General features: G+C 34.7%; 1 protein-coding gene across 1 annotated transcript; it reads right to left on the reverse strand.

The window, feature by feature from the left end:
• Window positions 1-1,595: 1,595 nt before the first annotated feature.
• LOC141817115 (uncharacterized) lies at window positions 1,596-13,058 on the reverse strand. Its single transcript, XM_074704794.1, has 5 exons — window positions 12,887-13,058; window positions 8,056-8,205; window positions 7,561-7,956; window positions 7,337-7,413; window positions 1,596-2,895 (listed from the first exon to the last, which is right to left on the reverse strand). The coding sequence occupies exons 1-5, from the start codon at window positions 13,056-13,058 to the stop codon at window positions 1,615-1,617; spliced, it is 2,076 nt and encodes a 691-aa protein (XP_074560895.1). The 3' UTR covers window positions 1,596-1,614.
• Window positions 13,059-16,821: the final 3,763 nt, after the last annotated feature.

Genomic DNA, 16,821 nt, shown 5'->3' on the forward strand with positions numbered 1-16,821 from the left:
AAATAAACGACTCTACTGAAAGATATAAGACCAACCAGTAGCAAAGGATTCTCTCATGAGTAAAGCATTGACTATGAAGAAAAGTTCTCCTCCTCTTTGCAGTAGGTTCGCCTCATAAATGGCCTTATATTGACTTGATGTCAAGAATGCATTTTTTTTCTATAGAGATCTTTTGCTTTCTGAAGTATACATGGTTCCACCACATGGCTACCCCATCACTGAACTCATGCATGCAAACTTTGACAAGCACTATATGGTCTTTGCATGGTTTGAGAAATTCTGTACCACCATAATGCATCATGGACTATGCCAAAGTCAACATGTCTGCATTATTCTCCAAGTCATCCTCTAGTGAGATAGTCCTTCTCTACGTCGATGATATGATCATCACTATGAGTGATCCTCAAGGAATTCTCTCTATGAAGCACTATTTGCAACAAGCTTTGAAATGAAAGAGTTTGGCACACTAAGTTATTTTATTAGAATGGAGGTCAATATACTTGTGATCTTCGCGAAATATATTTCTTTCTCAATTAAAGAATGCACATGCACTATTCATGAGAGCAAGAATCACTCATGATAAAGTTGCTACCACACCATTTGAGTTAAATACAAAGTTGCATAATGATGATGAACAATTCCTATCTAACCTTATTATGTATGGACAGCTAGTCAGGGATCTTAATTACGTGACTACCACACCTTAATATAAGTCATGTTGTTTATGTTGTCAGTCAGTTTATGGTAGCAGTTGTTTCCACTCAGTACACTTCGTTCCTTCATATTCTTCACTTTATCAGGCAAACAATAAAAAAAAACTTTTAAAACCATCAGATCTCATCCTTCAAAGATTCTCAAAGGTTGACTATGACGGCGATATTAATGATCACAAATCCTCCACAAAGTTCTACATCTTCTTGAGATCATCTATAATGGCTCAGCAATGGAAAAACCCCAACCTTTTATCTCTCGCTCCAGCACTAAGGCAGAGTATCTATCTTGCCTTAGCTCATACTTTTGCCGAAATTGTTTGGATTTGCTTGGGCTGAACGTTTACTACTCACCCATCTCTATGGTGACAACAAGAGTGCAATATAAATAATACACAATGATGTGTTTCACGAATGAACATAGCATATTGAAGTTGATTTCCATTTTGTTCGCCACCATCATCAGTTCAAGATGATAACCCTATCGTATGTACCATCTAAAGGTCAAGTGGCCAACCTATTCACAAAGGCACATAACAAGGATGGTGCTTATTATCTTCAATCCAAATTGAATATGCTTGAAGCATCTCTAATCTGAGGGGATGATAACAATTGTGAATAGGATACCTAGATTTCAGCCATCAATCTTGAGCTATTGGAATCACTACAAATCAGTCATAAATTATTTTCATTAATTAGATTATTTCGTATAACCTGATTTGCAACCATGTCTATTCTGGTGAAAGTTGTATACAAATGTGTGGTCATGAACCAAGAGAAACCAAGAGAAAGGTAATACAATTTCTTCAATTTCCACCAAAGCTATCATATAGCAGTATAAAGCATGTCTCATAAAGCAAGCATAGAAGAAATATACTCACAGAATCAATGTGCATAAGTCAAATTAAGCCATTTTGTCAAATCCAGAATGATTTAGGGGATCCACATCTTCATTCAGACTAATGCATCTGTCACCATTGGTTAAGCAGTCGCTCAGCATTTCAGTTTCCACCACTGGAAACTGGTTCAGAAAACAGGTTCCACCACTAGAAACAGAACTTCTTGATTGCCCTTGATCAAACAACTCCCTCATATCTACCCTATCTGTTTCATTGCTGCAGGAGTTGGGAACAATATAAAGTGATCCTGATGGATATCCTACATAGTCAGGAATACTCCACCGACTGCTGACATAAGTATGAAATGGCACTTGCTCAGAGGAGAAACTTGAACCAGGAATGGATAAGCTTTTATCCAAAGGGCCATTCAGGACATCTGTTATTATTGGTGTCACTCTAGGTACACTATCTTGTTGAAATGAAGGTTGGCTATAATCTCTAATCGAACTGCATTCATCCAAGGCATGGTGGTTATGGTTCACTGTATCAACAATGTTGTCTGCTACAATATTAGTTGATGGCTGAAAATGGGTGAATTGTTTGGATTGAAATGCACTGAAACTCTCACCAAGATTGTCACCAGCTAGCATTCTTGTCATTGATTGAGTGTGGCCTATCATAGAGGAGTGGTTCATCATAGCAGGATAGTTCACTGTGTTCAAGTTAGAAGATGATTGATAAGAAGTTGCAAAGGAATTTGGAATCACAGGAGTAATGCTGTGTTGTAGAGTGGTAGGTGATGGAAGAGATGCAGCCATACAGTTCTCATCCAACATATCAATAACCTGCTGAACCTGAAGGACACTTGATGACTGAATTGGTGCTACTGAACTTTGAAGGGTAAGTGTTTCACAGGATTCTGACACCACAGCATTTAGCTCCTGTTGTGCCATTTCTGTCAGATTGTTTTCATACTGAGCATTCAAACATTGGAGATTGTTTGCATTGGAAGAGCCTACAACTTCAAGGTTGCAAGTGGGAAGGGAGGGAGTAAGTGGAGATCCTCCTGTGGACTTTAATAATAGTTTCTCTAATGTTCCATGAATAGGGAAAACAGGATTAGACCCTTGTGCATCTTGCCGCTGGATAGTTTGGTTAATTGTTGACATGCCTTGCAAGGCAGTCAGGGCTTCTGGAGTAATTTTCCTCAAGATTGATAGAGTTTGGTTATCAAGTGTTCCATGTTGTGAGAAATCTGCATTCATGGAAGCACATAGTAGAAACTTTCCAAGTTCAGCGTTGTATTCAGCTATTCCATTCAACTTCTTCAGCTGCAACCTGAATTTCTGCATTTTTCACAAATAACCAATAAGACCCACCACCCATATCATCCCTGCATGGAGCAAAAAGGGCAAAAAAGGGGCGCGTCTACAAAAGGTGTGCAAAAAAATGTCTTATATGCAACTATTTTCAAAGGGCATATTTTCAAACCCAAAAGATGCCCACATCATCAGCACGGGAAAACATCCAAGGAGTTCCATATTGCATGTTTACATATGACCCTTGGCGTTATGGAGAATGTTATCATGCTACTGAGCAGGTTTTGAAAAGTGCATGGAAGCCACGTTGCAAGTGGGAAACCACATACGTAACCCAGCAGTTGTCCACATGTGGATATTAGGCCTTGGTTTTTTCTTTTTTCTGTTTTCTTTTTTAAAATAATTATCAAATAAAGTTAGTTACATACATGGTTGTCAAAGTTGGTATTGGAATCGGATATTCAACAAAACATAAGAATCAGCTACGTTGGATTGTTAGAATAGGTTGAATCTGAACTGGTAAGAAAATTTCTTTTATTATTAATAAATATTACGCCATTGATAATATTATAGTGATATTGTCAATAATAATAAAGTTAATAAATCAAAATAATATCAATAGTATTTATTGGACATTAGATGATACTATTTTCATATTAATATCAGATTATAATATGTGTACTTTATTGTTATTAATAAACAAGCTACAAGCGTAAATTTAGCAAGTGGTCGAGTTCGGGTTGTTTTAATGTGTTTTGCTTTTAAGTTAGCTTTGATCTATATTATTGACATGTTCATCAAGTGCGTAGACTTGGATTAGTTTATGTAGGAACTTAGTCATGACTTGACATAATCAAATTTGTTTGGTGGATGGATCAACGTAGCCGAGTTGACTAGTTGTTGGTTTGATAACTCGAAGGCCTATTACAAAGGTGGACTCGAAAGGTGAAAGGAGAAACATGACATATGGAGAAAGTTTGGAGAGCTTAGTGCAGCCGAGTTACAAAAGATGTAAAGGGGTGAAGGATGACACATGGAAGACGCTCAATGAACTTGATGCATTTGAGGGATTGAGGGACTAACACAAGATGGACTTGAGGGAAACAGGGAGCATCAACAAAGTTAAAGACATAAAGGCATGAAAGTTGTCTAATTTTAAGCTATTTGCTTTTGTGAAGCATCGTCGGGGATGATGTGTTTAGCAAGGTAGGGGTAGACCACCTAGTGACATGGTTGAAGCCTTCAACTAAGGAGCAATAGGTTACAATCGTAATTTACGACTTACTTAAATCCCAAAGTTCATGTAGGCTTCCAAGAGTGTAAGTTAAATGAAGTAGGATTAGCCACTCGATTTAGTCAACTAGAGGTGGATCTCAATGAACTAGAGAGTTTATACGACTTTGGATTCAATGATCAGAAAAGTTATGTTCGAGCAATAATTTGGATGGAGGTTCAATCCTAGCGACTGGATGCTTGAGAAGTCGACTAACGATATAGTCATTGGCTGCTCAATGTTCATTTGTTCTCAAGAAGTCAAGTGAAGTCTACTAAAGTTGACTGAAGGCAACAAAATGTATTTGCATCTACACAAGCTGAGTTTTTGAGTGATCAAGAGGTTGCATGAATACATACCTATACTCCTTTATCATTGTACTAACCATGGTTTGTAAAATTGCGATCCGGATCGTAGGATCCTACGATCTGGAAGTACTAAATCGATCCGAATCGATGGTTTGAGAGACATTGACATTATGAGAGACATAAGAAGAATTAACTATTAAGGTAAACAAGAAATAATGTTATTTGTGTTAGATTTGACTCTTATGAAATCAGGTATTGTTTCTATGGTTTTAGTAAGAAAGTAAACTTTGGTTAGTTGAAAATAGTTATAACTAGTGCTATATGAGTAATGTGTGAATCCTTTACTATAGGATAAATACAAAAATTGGATGAATAGTGTGTGTCAGTTGGCATAGTCAATAAGTGTTCAAAACAACAACATTAGCATATCGATTCATGTAATTTACATTTGATACTACACTCAATAATTTAGCTATGTTAGATTTTTTATAATAATTTTGGTAATATGATGAATTAGATGGGTTGTCTATGTAGTAATCCTTAATAAGAGTATTAATTACATAATTACATTAGTAATAAAGGGCAGCCCGGTGTACGAAGTTCCCATCAATACGGGGCCCGAGAAAGGGTCTATTGTACGCAATCTTACCTTGTTTTGCAAGAGGCTATTTTTGAAACTTGAATCTGTGACCTCTAGGTCATACGGCAACAACTTTAACATTACGCCAAGACTCCCCATCAATTAAATTTAAAATAAATTAATTAAACTTTATATTATTAAATTAAAAATTTTAGATAGTCAATTTATTACTGAGTTTGCTTTTATTTAATAGATTTAATTAAACTTTAGGTTAATTACTAACTAACTTACCATAGTATTAACTTATGAAATCTAACTATATAACTTAAACATCTTCCAAACCTATCTTTTGACTCTGATTATCCCACACATCATTACTCATCTTCTTCCTACCAAGTCTCATCTGATCTTTTTTGTTGTCTCATCTTCATGTTGTTTTATGTTGTTTTTTATGTTCAATAACTTCCTATCTGATGTGTAAGAAATCGAACAGATATCCAATTCGATCGATCTGAATTAGAATCGGCTGTTTTCAAACTATGATTGTTATTATCATGTGTGGTCTTGCATTAGGTAATTTTGGATTAGTAATTATATTGGATTTTACTCTTTCTATTCATATGTCATCAGATGTTGCTCATATTTGATTCAAATATGTGTGTTTGGAGTTCATATATGTAGATAGGTAGACAGACTTAGGACATTGTGCACTTAGTAGATTTAGGAAGTGGCATAGCATTTATAATTTAAAAGGAAATAAAGCTTTAGGCCTTCTGGATATTTGTGGATTGCAATTAGGCTTGCATGACCTAAAGCCATGATTTATTAAAACCAACAGAGGAAGATGTGAGGTGTAGGAAGTGATATCCTCAGACTCCACCAATTACACTTTGTTGCAGCTTTGTGCAAGTTCATGTATAATCCATTGTTCCACAACTCTTGATTGAAGTCTTGCAGTTTAGCAGTTGAATGTTAGGTTGGAGTGTGGTATTCATGAATTAATGATATGATTCCAAGTTAATAACTTGCAAGTGGTAGCCTGATTTATTTTATTTGAATTGTTTATTATCTTAATGTTTCATAACATTCATCTTGTATGCCTATTCAATTTTTGTTTCTAACTGTCTTCTCATGCCAAAGGCAATTATAAGAGAGTGGATAGAGTTTTCACTAAATGACCAGGTGCTAAGAACCTATGGATTATAAGAGAGTGCCAAGGACTGTTCTGAGGATACATTGTTGTATCAAGGCATATTAATGGATCATGTTTAAGCCATCAAGGCATGTCTTGGGGTGTATAGGTCACAACAAGACTAAAAATAATAGGGCATGGCCCCGCCCCAAGCGTAACATGAACTCAAGCTTGACCGTCTCATGTCGTGTCCATCACAAGTTGGTCCACTGGGTTGAGAAATTAATAAAATAATAATAATAGCAAGAGATTAAAAATAATAATAAATATGCACTAAAATAAGGATTAATAATTTTTTAATGATTTTTAAGTGTAATTTAGTAAGATTTAAATTTTTATAAAATTACTTTAGGGGTAGAAGAGATATAACATATAAAGTTCTACATGAAAAATTTTAGAACACATAGATCATGGGCATGCTAGGCACACATGCTCCACTTGGCCACATGGGCTTATGCCTTGTTCGACATGACCACATCCAAGTCATGTCAAACAGATTGTGGGCCAAGCACACACCAGTGAACATGACCTCACACAAGTTGCTGAGCCCAGCAAGCTATGGCTGGTTTATGTTCATGCAAGGTTAGGTCATGGGTGATCTAGTCCATTTAACACTCTCTAATTGCATATTTTGATGATTTCTTATAGATTTTATTATTGTATTACAGCTCTTTTTGTTTTATTTATTTATTATTTGTTTCATATAGAAATTAGGCACTTTAACTCTTTAATTATGTTTTATGTAAGAACTTAATGAACATATATCGAAGTTCGACTTCAGTTCATAAATTTGCTACCTTATTTGCAGTTTGATTATTATTTGAGAACATTCCATGTGGTTTCCATTTGTATGCAATTCTTTTTTTATGGTTTGTATAGATAGCCTGTATGTTGCCTAGCATGCTGCATCATCAAAGATTTGTTCCTACTTAATTGATGCCAAAAAATACAGGGCCGTCACGAGAGCCATGTCAAGCCTATGGACATGGAGGCTCACTTGGCCTTGACAAAACAATAAGCTATCTCCATAAACTTGAATACTGATATAAATATATGATGCACGAGTAAAGGCAAAAAGCATCCAATATAAGTGAATGTTAAACTCAAAATCAAACCTGCAAGTGACTTGCAACCATTGCTCTAGTTAGACCAGGAACATTCATCGCATCTAGGATTTTCTTGGGCACAGCCCCTGAAAAAAAATTGTAGTGAGATTTTTTTCAACTCATATAAAGCATATATTCTAATATTAGACACCATTAATAGTGCAATCAAACAAATGTAACTAACTTGAAATTAAAACTTAAGAGATGCGACAAGTGGTGAAAAAAGTTCATACTGTCTATGCCAATCTGATTAACAGCATTTACAAACTTCTTATGAAGTTCCAATGACCAAGCTAAGCGTTGTTTCTTTGATGGATGCTCCATATTGTCAGGTTCACTATCTTCTTTATCTTGATTTTTCTTTTCTTTGCTTCTCATCAACATATTGGTCAAAGTGTTCGTTGTAGAAGCATTTTCAGTACCACCAGTGGAGCACCTATTGCCCTCAGAATTATGCACCTTTAGAAAACCATAACACTCTGATACTTCATTTCTGGGCCACTTTCTTTTGATAACAAACTGCCAAATGGTTTGCATCTCTTCCAAGCGTAAAGGTTTACATAAAAATCCACAGGCTCCGTGGTTTAATCCTTTGACCACATACTCAAATCTTGAATCAGCAGACATCACTGTGATATTTACATAAAGGAGAAAGACGGATATCTTCAAAATAATAAAGAAAAATAATATCTTCCAGATATGCATTTTACTAAAAGAAAATTACTTACTGATAATAGGTAGATGCATATTAAAACCAGCTAATTCAAACAACTTGAATCCATCCATGTCATTCATACAGACATCAGCCATTATCAGATCAAATCCATGGTTTTCCTGCAGATGAAATATTGCTTCTGCAGCTTGAGAGCAAGTTGTAACTACAAGAAAAATCCAAACAAAATAAAACATGAGAAAAAAATCATCATTATCAAACAGTGTTAGGCTCAACAGATTGGGATGTCTACATGAACTCAATGATATATAGTCATGTAATCTTCAATTAGATACCCACAATAGAACTAATAAGTGCTGTCAGTTCATGAGAGAGGCCAAGAAGGATTAGTAACCGACAAGGGGTAGCAAAAGTTTTTCTTACTGATCCAGTGGCCAACAAAGAGTCACTTATAGTGAGGAAGACTATCAGAGTAGTGTTTCATATTGTCTAACACTTTATATTTTCTCTTCCTAATTTTTGCATTTCAGTAGATATCTTTTTCACATTCCCAGTGCATTGATCATCATAGAAACCATTATATGCTCTAAATTTTGCTATATTTGTTTAACCTCGACTTTAACTATTTTATACTACGTTCTTATTTCTACAGTACGTCAAACACTAAACAGGTACTGGTATTTTATTGTAGTTCACCATACCACATCCTCTTTTTCATCGCATCTCAATTCTCTTTGACTCTCCAGGAACTGACTTTGTCTTATTCTTAATCTTGCTTACAATTGAAGGCTAAAAAAATCATTATTATCAAACTCTTTATTCCAAACTTCTTCCTTGACTTTTTCCCATCAATTGAAAATGAACGTTCACTTTCCACCAATCCCCTAATATCAAAAACAAAGTAAAGAAAGTTTTCTTTCTGCCTTCCTCTACTCCGTCAATTACCAAAATAAATATATTCCTCTCCCTATAATTCCCTCATTACAAGGAGAAAAAACAGTCTCTTTTTTCCCTTCATTCTTTTCAAAAAAAAAAAAAAAAAAGAAGAAAATAAACTGATGCTCGATTTTCCCCATCATCACCTAAAAAAAATTCTCGTCCGCCCTCCGTATTGCCAACGACCAAAAAAGAAAATAGTTAATCGCTGTATTCCCTCAAAAGAAATCCCAAGCCAAGACTTGGTCTTCCACCCATAACAAAAAAATAATAATTGAATTCCGTTTTAATCCATTCTGCAATACTATCCTAAGTATGAAATATACCTTGGCCAAGCTAACTTGTATTTTTACACTACCCCTAACCTCTTATGCATGGCAAAAAAATCACATTAAAGAGAAGGCTCTTGCGCATCCACACACCATTTCACGAAATCCATTGTCATCTCCATTATGATTAAGTTTTCCCATTGCAATAGAGACACCAGTCATCTATCTAAGAACCCTCAGTTTCCAAAATTAGTGCTTAAGGTCAAGCACACTTTAAAAAAAGAGTAATGTTAAATGCTTATTTGCTACATTTTAGGACTCCACATGAGAAAATAGTAATATTTCTCTTTAATTATATTGCTACATTATAGGGCTCCAGATGAGAAAATAATAATATTACACTTTAATTATATTGTTATATTATTGTAATTAGCTTTACTAGGAAGTCAATTCACCATGGACCAAGTTGCTAGAAATGTTTATTTATTATGAGTTTTATTTATCAGCTATTGTTGTTACACCTAATTGCTCTTAGATAATTTTATTTGTTTATTTTATCCTTTCAAGGAACATCACAAAGTCATCTTGGCATTTTTGTCTATGTTATATAGTTTTTTTTATGTGTTGTTTCTAATAACTCAACTCCTTGATTCATGAAGTATAGAAGGCCATGCATGATTTTATAAATTTTCAACCCAACAATCACACAATACTCAACAAACTCATTTCCATTTCAACCGCCCAGTCTTATCCTAATAATGTTTCAATATTTCTTTTTTATTGAATAAATAGATCCTTTATATCTTCATTAATAATTCTCAGATTTTCCAATGTGCTAAATTCTAAAACTATTATCTATTGGTCCACCCTACTCTCCATTCTTCTTTCCTATAAGCAATTTTGAGTATTACCTTAGTGAGAATTTATCCGAGTCTCTGGTATTATTGACGAACCACAAAAAACAATTATGAAGAATTGGGATTTTATTATGGGAATAGTTAACTGCCAAGTATATTTTGTCTTTTCCATTTATTTCACCTTAGTTTCTTATTCTACACTCCCACACCAGAAACTTTTTTGACCAACTTTGTGGAATTTATTATATTTCCACTGATATTAGCTTTAACCTAATATGGTCCGACCTTCCTTAGAACCCGCATTGACGGAAGCTTCATGTACCGGGCTATCTTTTTATTAGCTTTAACCTTTTAGAACAATATCAAAAAAATGTGCAAGTTCATTCTCAATATTTTTCCAGACAGCACCTTCTTACCAGAAGACGAACAAGTAGCAGACCAAATAATCTCCAATCCAAATAAATTACTAATGGTCAATCTCTGTAGTAACAGAGCTTCAAATGACATCAAACAACTAATTAAACATGCATACAACCTAGCCAATATATCTATTTTTATGTAAGATGTAATTCTAGCTACACCAAATTGAGTTGGTTGTGGACTTAATAAGATAACCTTCAAACTATCCTTACATGCACTCAGTCAAGCTATCCTTGGAACCAAGATAGCCTATGTAACCTGAAAAAATTTTTGGAATAGTTTGGCTTATCATCTAAGTTGCCATTTCAAGTGAAACAGTATCAAAAGAATACCGTATTTTGTAATATCCATTACTAGAGAAATCCATTACAACAAGATAACGGCAATCAAGGTTGTTTGAAGGTCCTATAACTATTGCATTTCCTGGTCATGAATATATTATGCTCATGTGATCAAATAATCATATGATATCATTCCAGTCTTCTCTTAAGAATATTTACATAGGTTCCAAAAGAGTTGTTGTTAAGTATATATAGAGGTTAAACAATCACAACTTTAAAATCTTCTTTTAAAGGTAATCAGGCAGCTCGTATTTCCTGGTTGCAGAAAAAAAGAACAAAGGGGAAGTAAACAAGGATCTAAAAGGTAGTTCAACAAATAACGATGCAACAAACAAGTATGGTAAAGAGGTACTAAAATCATACCTGATCAATTGAGTTCCATATAAAAGAAAAATAAACGACAACATAATTTATCATGTTGTAGTTTCATCAATTTATGTTAAAACCTACTCTTTGTGATTCTGAGAAGTCTTTAGCTCACCTAATCAAAGTTTAGAATGTCAAACCGAGACCAAGTTTACTTATTTAATTAAATTATTAACAAAAACATAATTAATTTCAATTAGTATAAGTACTAGTTTTTAATTAACTTTTTATGTAATTAATTTATTTAAAATTTATAATTACTTGTAGTATAATTATTTGCTGATAATTATAATTGAATATTTTACTTGTAATTATAATTTACTAACAGTTACAAGTTACCAGTATCTATTTAAAATAATTGCACTATTAATTACCTTTTATACCAGTAAATTTATCTAACCCTAGTTATTATTTAGCATATCGTACCTACATATTTACTAGGAGTAGTTAATATTTAGCATATCATACCTACATATTTACTAGGAGTAATTTATTAAATTATTATATAATTTATAACACATAAATTAACCTAACCCTAATTAATTTGTTATAAATTATATCATATTATTAGCCTAACCTAAGCATACTCTCGTGAGACACACATTGAAACACATCCACTGCCAAATTAAATTAAAAGAATTGTACCACATAAGCATATATATATATATATATATATATATATAGAGAGAGAGAGAGAGAGAGAGAGAGAGAGAGACATAGATATAGATATATAGATATATAAATGCTTGTATATAATATAACATACATCACTATATATAATAATATAAAGTTGATATATATATGTGTGTGTGTGTGTGTGTGTGTGTGTGTGTTTTATTCGTGATTAATTCCATAATAAATCGTGAAATTGCCTTCATCGCCCTACCTTTGTCAAATCAGCTCAAAGAGTTTGCAAAATTGCTCTCCGACAACTATCTCCTTTGTCGATGTGAACTTCGGTGGGATGACTAGCCACTCCCTTCACTACCACTAGAATTGAGGTATCAAGGTTCTTCTCCTCTCCTCATAACCTCGTGTAGCTTTCATGCTCGTGGAAGACTCAATGAGTTCTTTTTTTGGTATCGAGTTGTTCAGCTATAAGTTGGTAACAGAACAAAATGTTTCACTTGTGTTCATAGGGATGCAAGAAACCTTGAACCATTACTTAATATCTATATTCCAAATTGAAACAAAAAGAATCAAATTTTCGAAAACTTCATTACAAGAAATTAGAAGAAAACCATCACCTCTAGATAAGATCTTTCTTTTCTTTTGAGGAACACCTGCATGCAAGAATCTAGAGAGTATGTTTCTAAAACTAAGGTTAATATGCAAGGGAGAAAACGAAAGAATTGTGTATGTATATTGCCAATTGCACAATGCATGAATCAAAACCATATCTCAGGTAAATATGGAAAATTTTAAGACTAACCAAATAAGTTTCCATTATACCTTATGAAAAAAAACTGGATCCAAATCTAACAAGATTTTCTGGTTACTGTAATATAAAAAATATCACATGCATTGTAAGTAAATGAATGAAACTTCAATTTTGGTCATAACTGGAAGGCAAAAACACAACAAATTAAGGTAAGTTGTTCCATATCTTCAAATATCCATGCACATAAAAATAGGAAGATGAATTGTTCCATATCTTCAAATATGCATGCACATAAAAAAGAGGGAGATGAACTCACCATCATATCCACAACAAAGAAGCAAGTTCTTTGTTAGTGACAAGGAGGTGTTGTCATCATCCACCACAAGAACCTTGAGCCCCATAGGGAAATTATCTGGAAGTTTAAAATCCTCACAGATATTCAAGGTTGCATGGAAATTATTCTCTGAGCAATTTTGCACATTCACCATCAAAATTGACCCAAAAAGTTGATGTGCTTAATGTAAATGAAATCTACAAATGCTATGAACTGCCCTCTTACTGCGATCCCGATATGCCCAACTAAGACTGTCGGAAGGCAGATACAAGTCTTTTTTTAGGGGAAGTTAAGTGCCATTTATAGCTATAGAGAGTACAGGGAATGGAAATGAAGAGAATTTGTGGGGCAGTAGAAGCCCAATAGAATGGTGCCTAGTGGTTCTTACTAATAAGCAGGTATATTAGGAAGGTTTCTATGGATCACTGTATCATCCAAGAGATATGAGACAACTTCCATAAAAAAAAAATTGTAAAAGTATATATAGTTTGTTATCATTCCAACCCTCGAAATGCACCAGCAGTTCTTAAAATTTGGAAAATAATTAATCGAACATCTAAATTTTAGATCATCGTGAGTCAACTATAAAATTTAAATCATGTCATACTATTGTCTTTCACTCACATACAAAATAGGTTGCATGTATATCAAGATGAAATATTATTTGATAAATCATACTGGTTGGTCTTTGTCATGCCCTTGCTTTTAGATTGTAGGTTGTATTGGTCACTTCACAAAAATTCTCAAGGATGTTTATGCAAGTTAGCAGGTCAAGACCTATACTATCGTTTGAAGTAAGAAAAAGTATTATTATTATAAAAACATTTTTGACTTATTCTACCTTTTCTAATATTCTTTCTGAAACTTACATCTGGTGCATCATGCTTAAAAATTCCAATTTTATCCTAAGAAAAAGAAATCTCCTGATGCTGAAGGTCAACAGTTCACGTGTTTCAGAATAGGGCTAGATGAAACCATTGACTTTATCCACTTATCATCAGATACCCAGTGTTAACGTGTTGAGCAAAGACCATAAGGAAGTCTCGCTGAGACCATGATTAATAGCTAAGTTTGTATGGTTAATGCATGATTTATTGTCCTATTATGGATCAATCTCGCATGCAACTTTCGACAGGTAAATCCAATACGACAGACTCTTTATCCGGATGAAAGGCGTTATGTATTTTTTTTATATCCCTTACTCAAAGTTACATAACAAACAAAACTCAGAACTCCTGACAAGATAAGGTATACCTAAGATCAAGCATTAGGGCCAATCAACGACGCCTGAAAAGGAATGAGAAGACTCCGACTGGAAACCAGAGGGGAGTCTTCCATGCTGGTATTCTCAAGCTGATGTCTAAATTTGACGTACGACCCGACCTCGAGACGGCGGAGGGGACGCCGGCACACAGCTGCGTGCGGTATACTTGTTCCTGCGTTCCTGGAACAGTTTCTCGACTCGAACGGCAGGAAATGCAGGAACAAGCTGCTCTCCCATCAGCATCTCGCCCCGCTCGCTCGCGGTTTCTCGCGCTCTCTCGCATGGCCAGCGACGAGGCAGTCTCCACTCTCCAGGAACTCGAAGGGTCGCTTTCTTTTATGATTTAATTAAACCCTCCAATTTTTAATTAACAAATGAAAATTTTAGCTAATTAAAATATAAACTTTAATAAATTTATTAAATCAAATATTTATTTGCCTATGCCTGATTAGGCAGAAGAGGAAACAACCTTTCCTGGTTCTGGGTCGTCATTTTTTTTAGGGATCGGCTTTTAATAATTAAATTGATTTGATTAATTAATCATATTATCTATAAAAATTACATAACTTCAGCGAGTTATGTAAGGTGCCTTTTTTTTAAAAATATATATATTAATAAATCTAATGAATTATTCTAACCAAAAAAGAAAACAAATCTAATGAGCTATTTTAAAAGAAAAATTAAATATAAACCTATTTAAAAAGAAGAACAAATAAATATAAGATTTTAAAGAATTTATTTGAATATATCTGTTAAATGATCGTAGTTTTCCACCGCTTTCAGAATAACCTTGTCCTTAAGATTGTTCATCAATAAACTCGAAAAATTTTACTTGAATTATGTCATATCATATTACATCATCGATAGACAAGTTGTCTCACTAGATTAATAGTTTGATTATAACTTAATTGGTCTTCTTTACCGGCCTTTTTTCTAAAATAACGTGAGGTTAAAACTTAGGGGACGTTTGGTTTGGAAAATATTTTTCATTTTCTATTTTCTATTTTCCATTTCTAGTTTTCTATTTTCTGATCTTGTTTTTAGAAAATAGAAAATGCGTTTGGTATGATATGTTGTTTTCTATTTTCTAGAAAAGAAAACTGGAAAATACGTTTGGTATGGTATAATCTTCTCTAATCGTTTCTGATCCTATTCGCCCCGGTCACGCCCGCATCGGTTGGATCGGGCCCGGCATCATGTTCACTCCCATAGTCGAACGCCTCCGCCGGATCGGACCCGGCATCATGGACAATCCACTTCATCCGCCGGCGAGTTTCCATCGGAGAACTTCGCACCGCGCGGCGTCCTCGTCGACTGCACCACTTGTGACTCCGCCCTCACCCGAGAGGTCGCTGCTGCGGCATGCGCCAGGGGCTGCTGGTTTGTCGACGAACCAATTTTTGGCGCCGACGTGGGCGCTCGTGAGGGGCGGCTCGCGATCTTCGCCGGCGGCGAGGAGGCCGTGGTGCTGTGGCTCGCGATCTTCGCCTGAGCGAGGCGGCACTGTTCGTGGAGAGGGCAGGGCTCGACGTGGCGGAGTTCGTGGAGGCGGTGTTGTTCGCGGAGAGGGGTGGGGCGGCGAGATCGATGTGGAGAATGGGAAAATGCGGCGCGTTTTCCCGTTTTCAGTTTTGAGTTGAAAGTTTAGAAAACGATAAAATGTCGTTTTCTGTTTTTCTGGAAAATGAGTTTTCATTCTCCAGAAAATGAAATTAGAAAACACAAACCATTCAGCGTTTTCTACAAAATTGGAAAAGGAAAATGGAAAACGTTGGAAAACGCTCAAACCAAACGCCCCCTTAACTTCTCCGTTAGAATTCATTTCAGGAAGATAATATTGAGGACTAAATTTGTTGTCTAATTTCTTCTTTAAACATGATACATAAAATATAAGGTATATTTTAGAATCTTATGGAAGCTCCAACGTTTTAACGCCCTATAAGAGCCATAAATTTTTTATGACAATTTTTTAGAGGTGGAACTACGGATTGAAACTTGCTTGTATGGTTGAAGGCTTAGAAAAACTCAATTTCCTATTACAAATTCTCTTTCTAAACGTTGTTTAATTGTCTGTCAATTGCTTCATTCTTATTTGTGCGTGCATAAGTTATTTTTCAAAAATTACAAAACTTGGTCACTTGCATGTAGGTTTTGGTTAACTTGATACACATTTATTGATCCATACGTCTATAAGTTGATCAAGGGTTGTATACATCTATAGACCATCTCAAATTGTGTAATTTTAGTAGTTGAGTGGTAGGTCTTGTTGTACCATCATTCTATCCATAGAAGCCAACAAACACATTTCTTTGGTTTATTATCAATTAGTCGACATAAATAGTTCTCTAAATATCGATTAACCACCTTTGTTTGTTTATCTAATTGTGGGTGGTAGGATGTGCTGAAATTAAGTTTAGTGTCCTACAATTGAAATAATCCTTTTCAAAATTTACTCATAAATCACAATAAAAATACCCACAATTAGTGATGGCTAATTTCATCTCTATTCAATCGCTAATCCCATTTAGCGACTAATTTACGATGGAAAAAATAAAATCACAAACTTTTCCATCACAAATTGATTTAGTGACATAAATTATCATTCAGTCGCTACATAGTGACTGAAGTAGATTTTGGTCATTAATAATAATGA

The sequence above is a fragment of the Curcuma longa genome, unplaced genomic scaffold (genome assembly GCF_044706935.1).
Source record: "Curcuma longa cultivar G26 ecotype Majalengka, Jawa Barat unplaced genomic scaffold, ITB_CL_G26_1.1 contig_19354, whole genome shotgun sequence".
NCBI lineage: Eukaryota > Viridiplantae > Streptophyta > Magnoliopsida > Zingiberales > Zingiberaceae > Curcuma > Curcuma longa.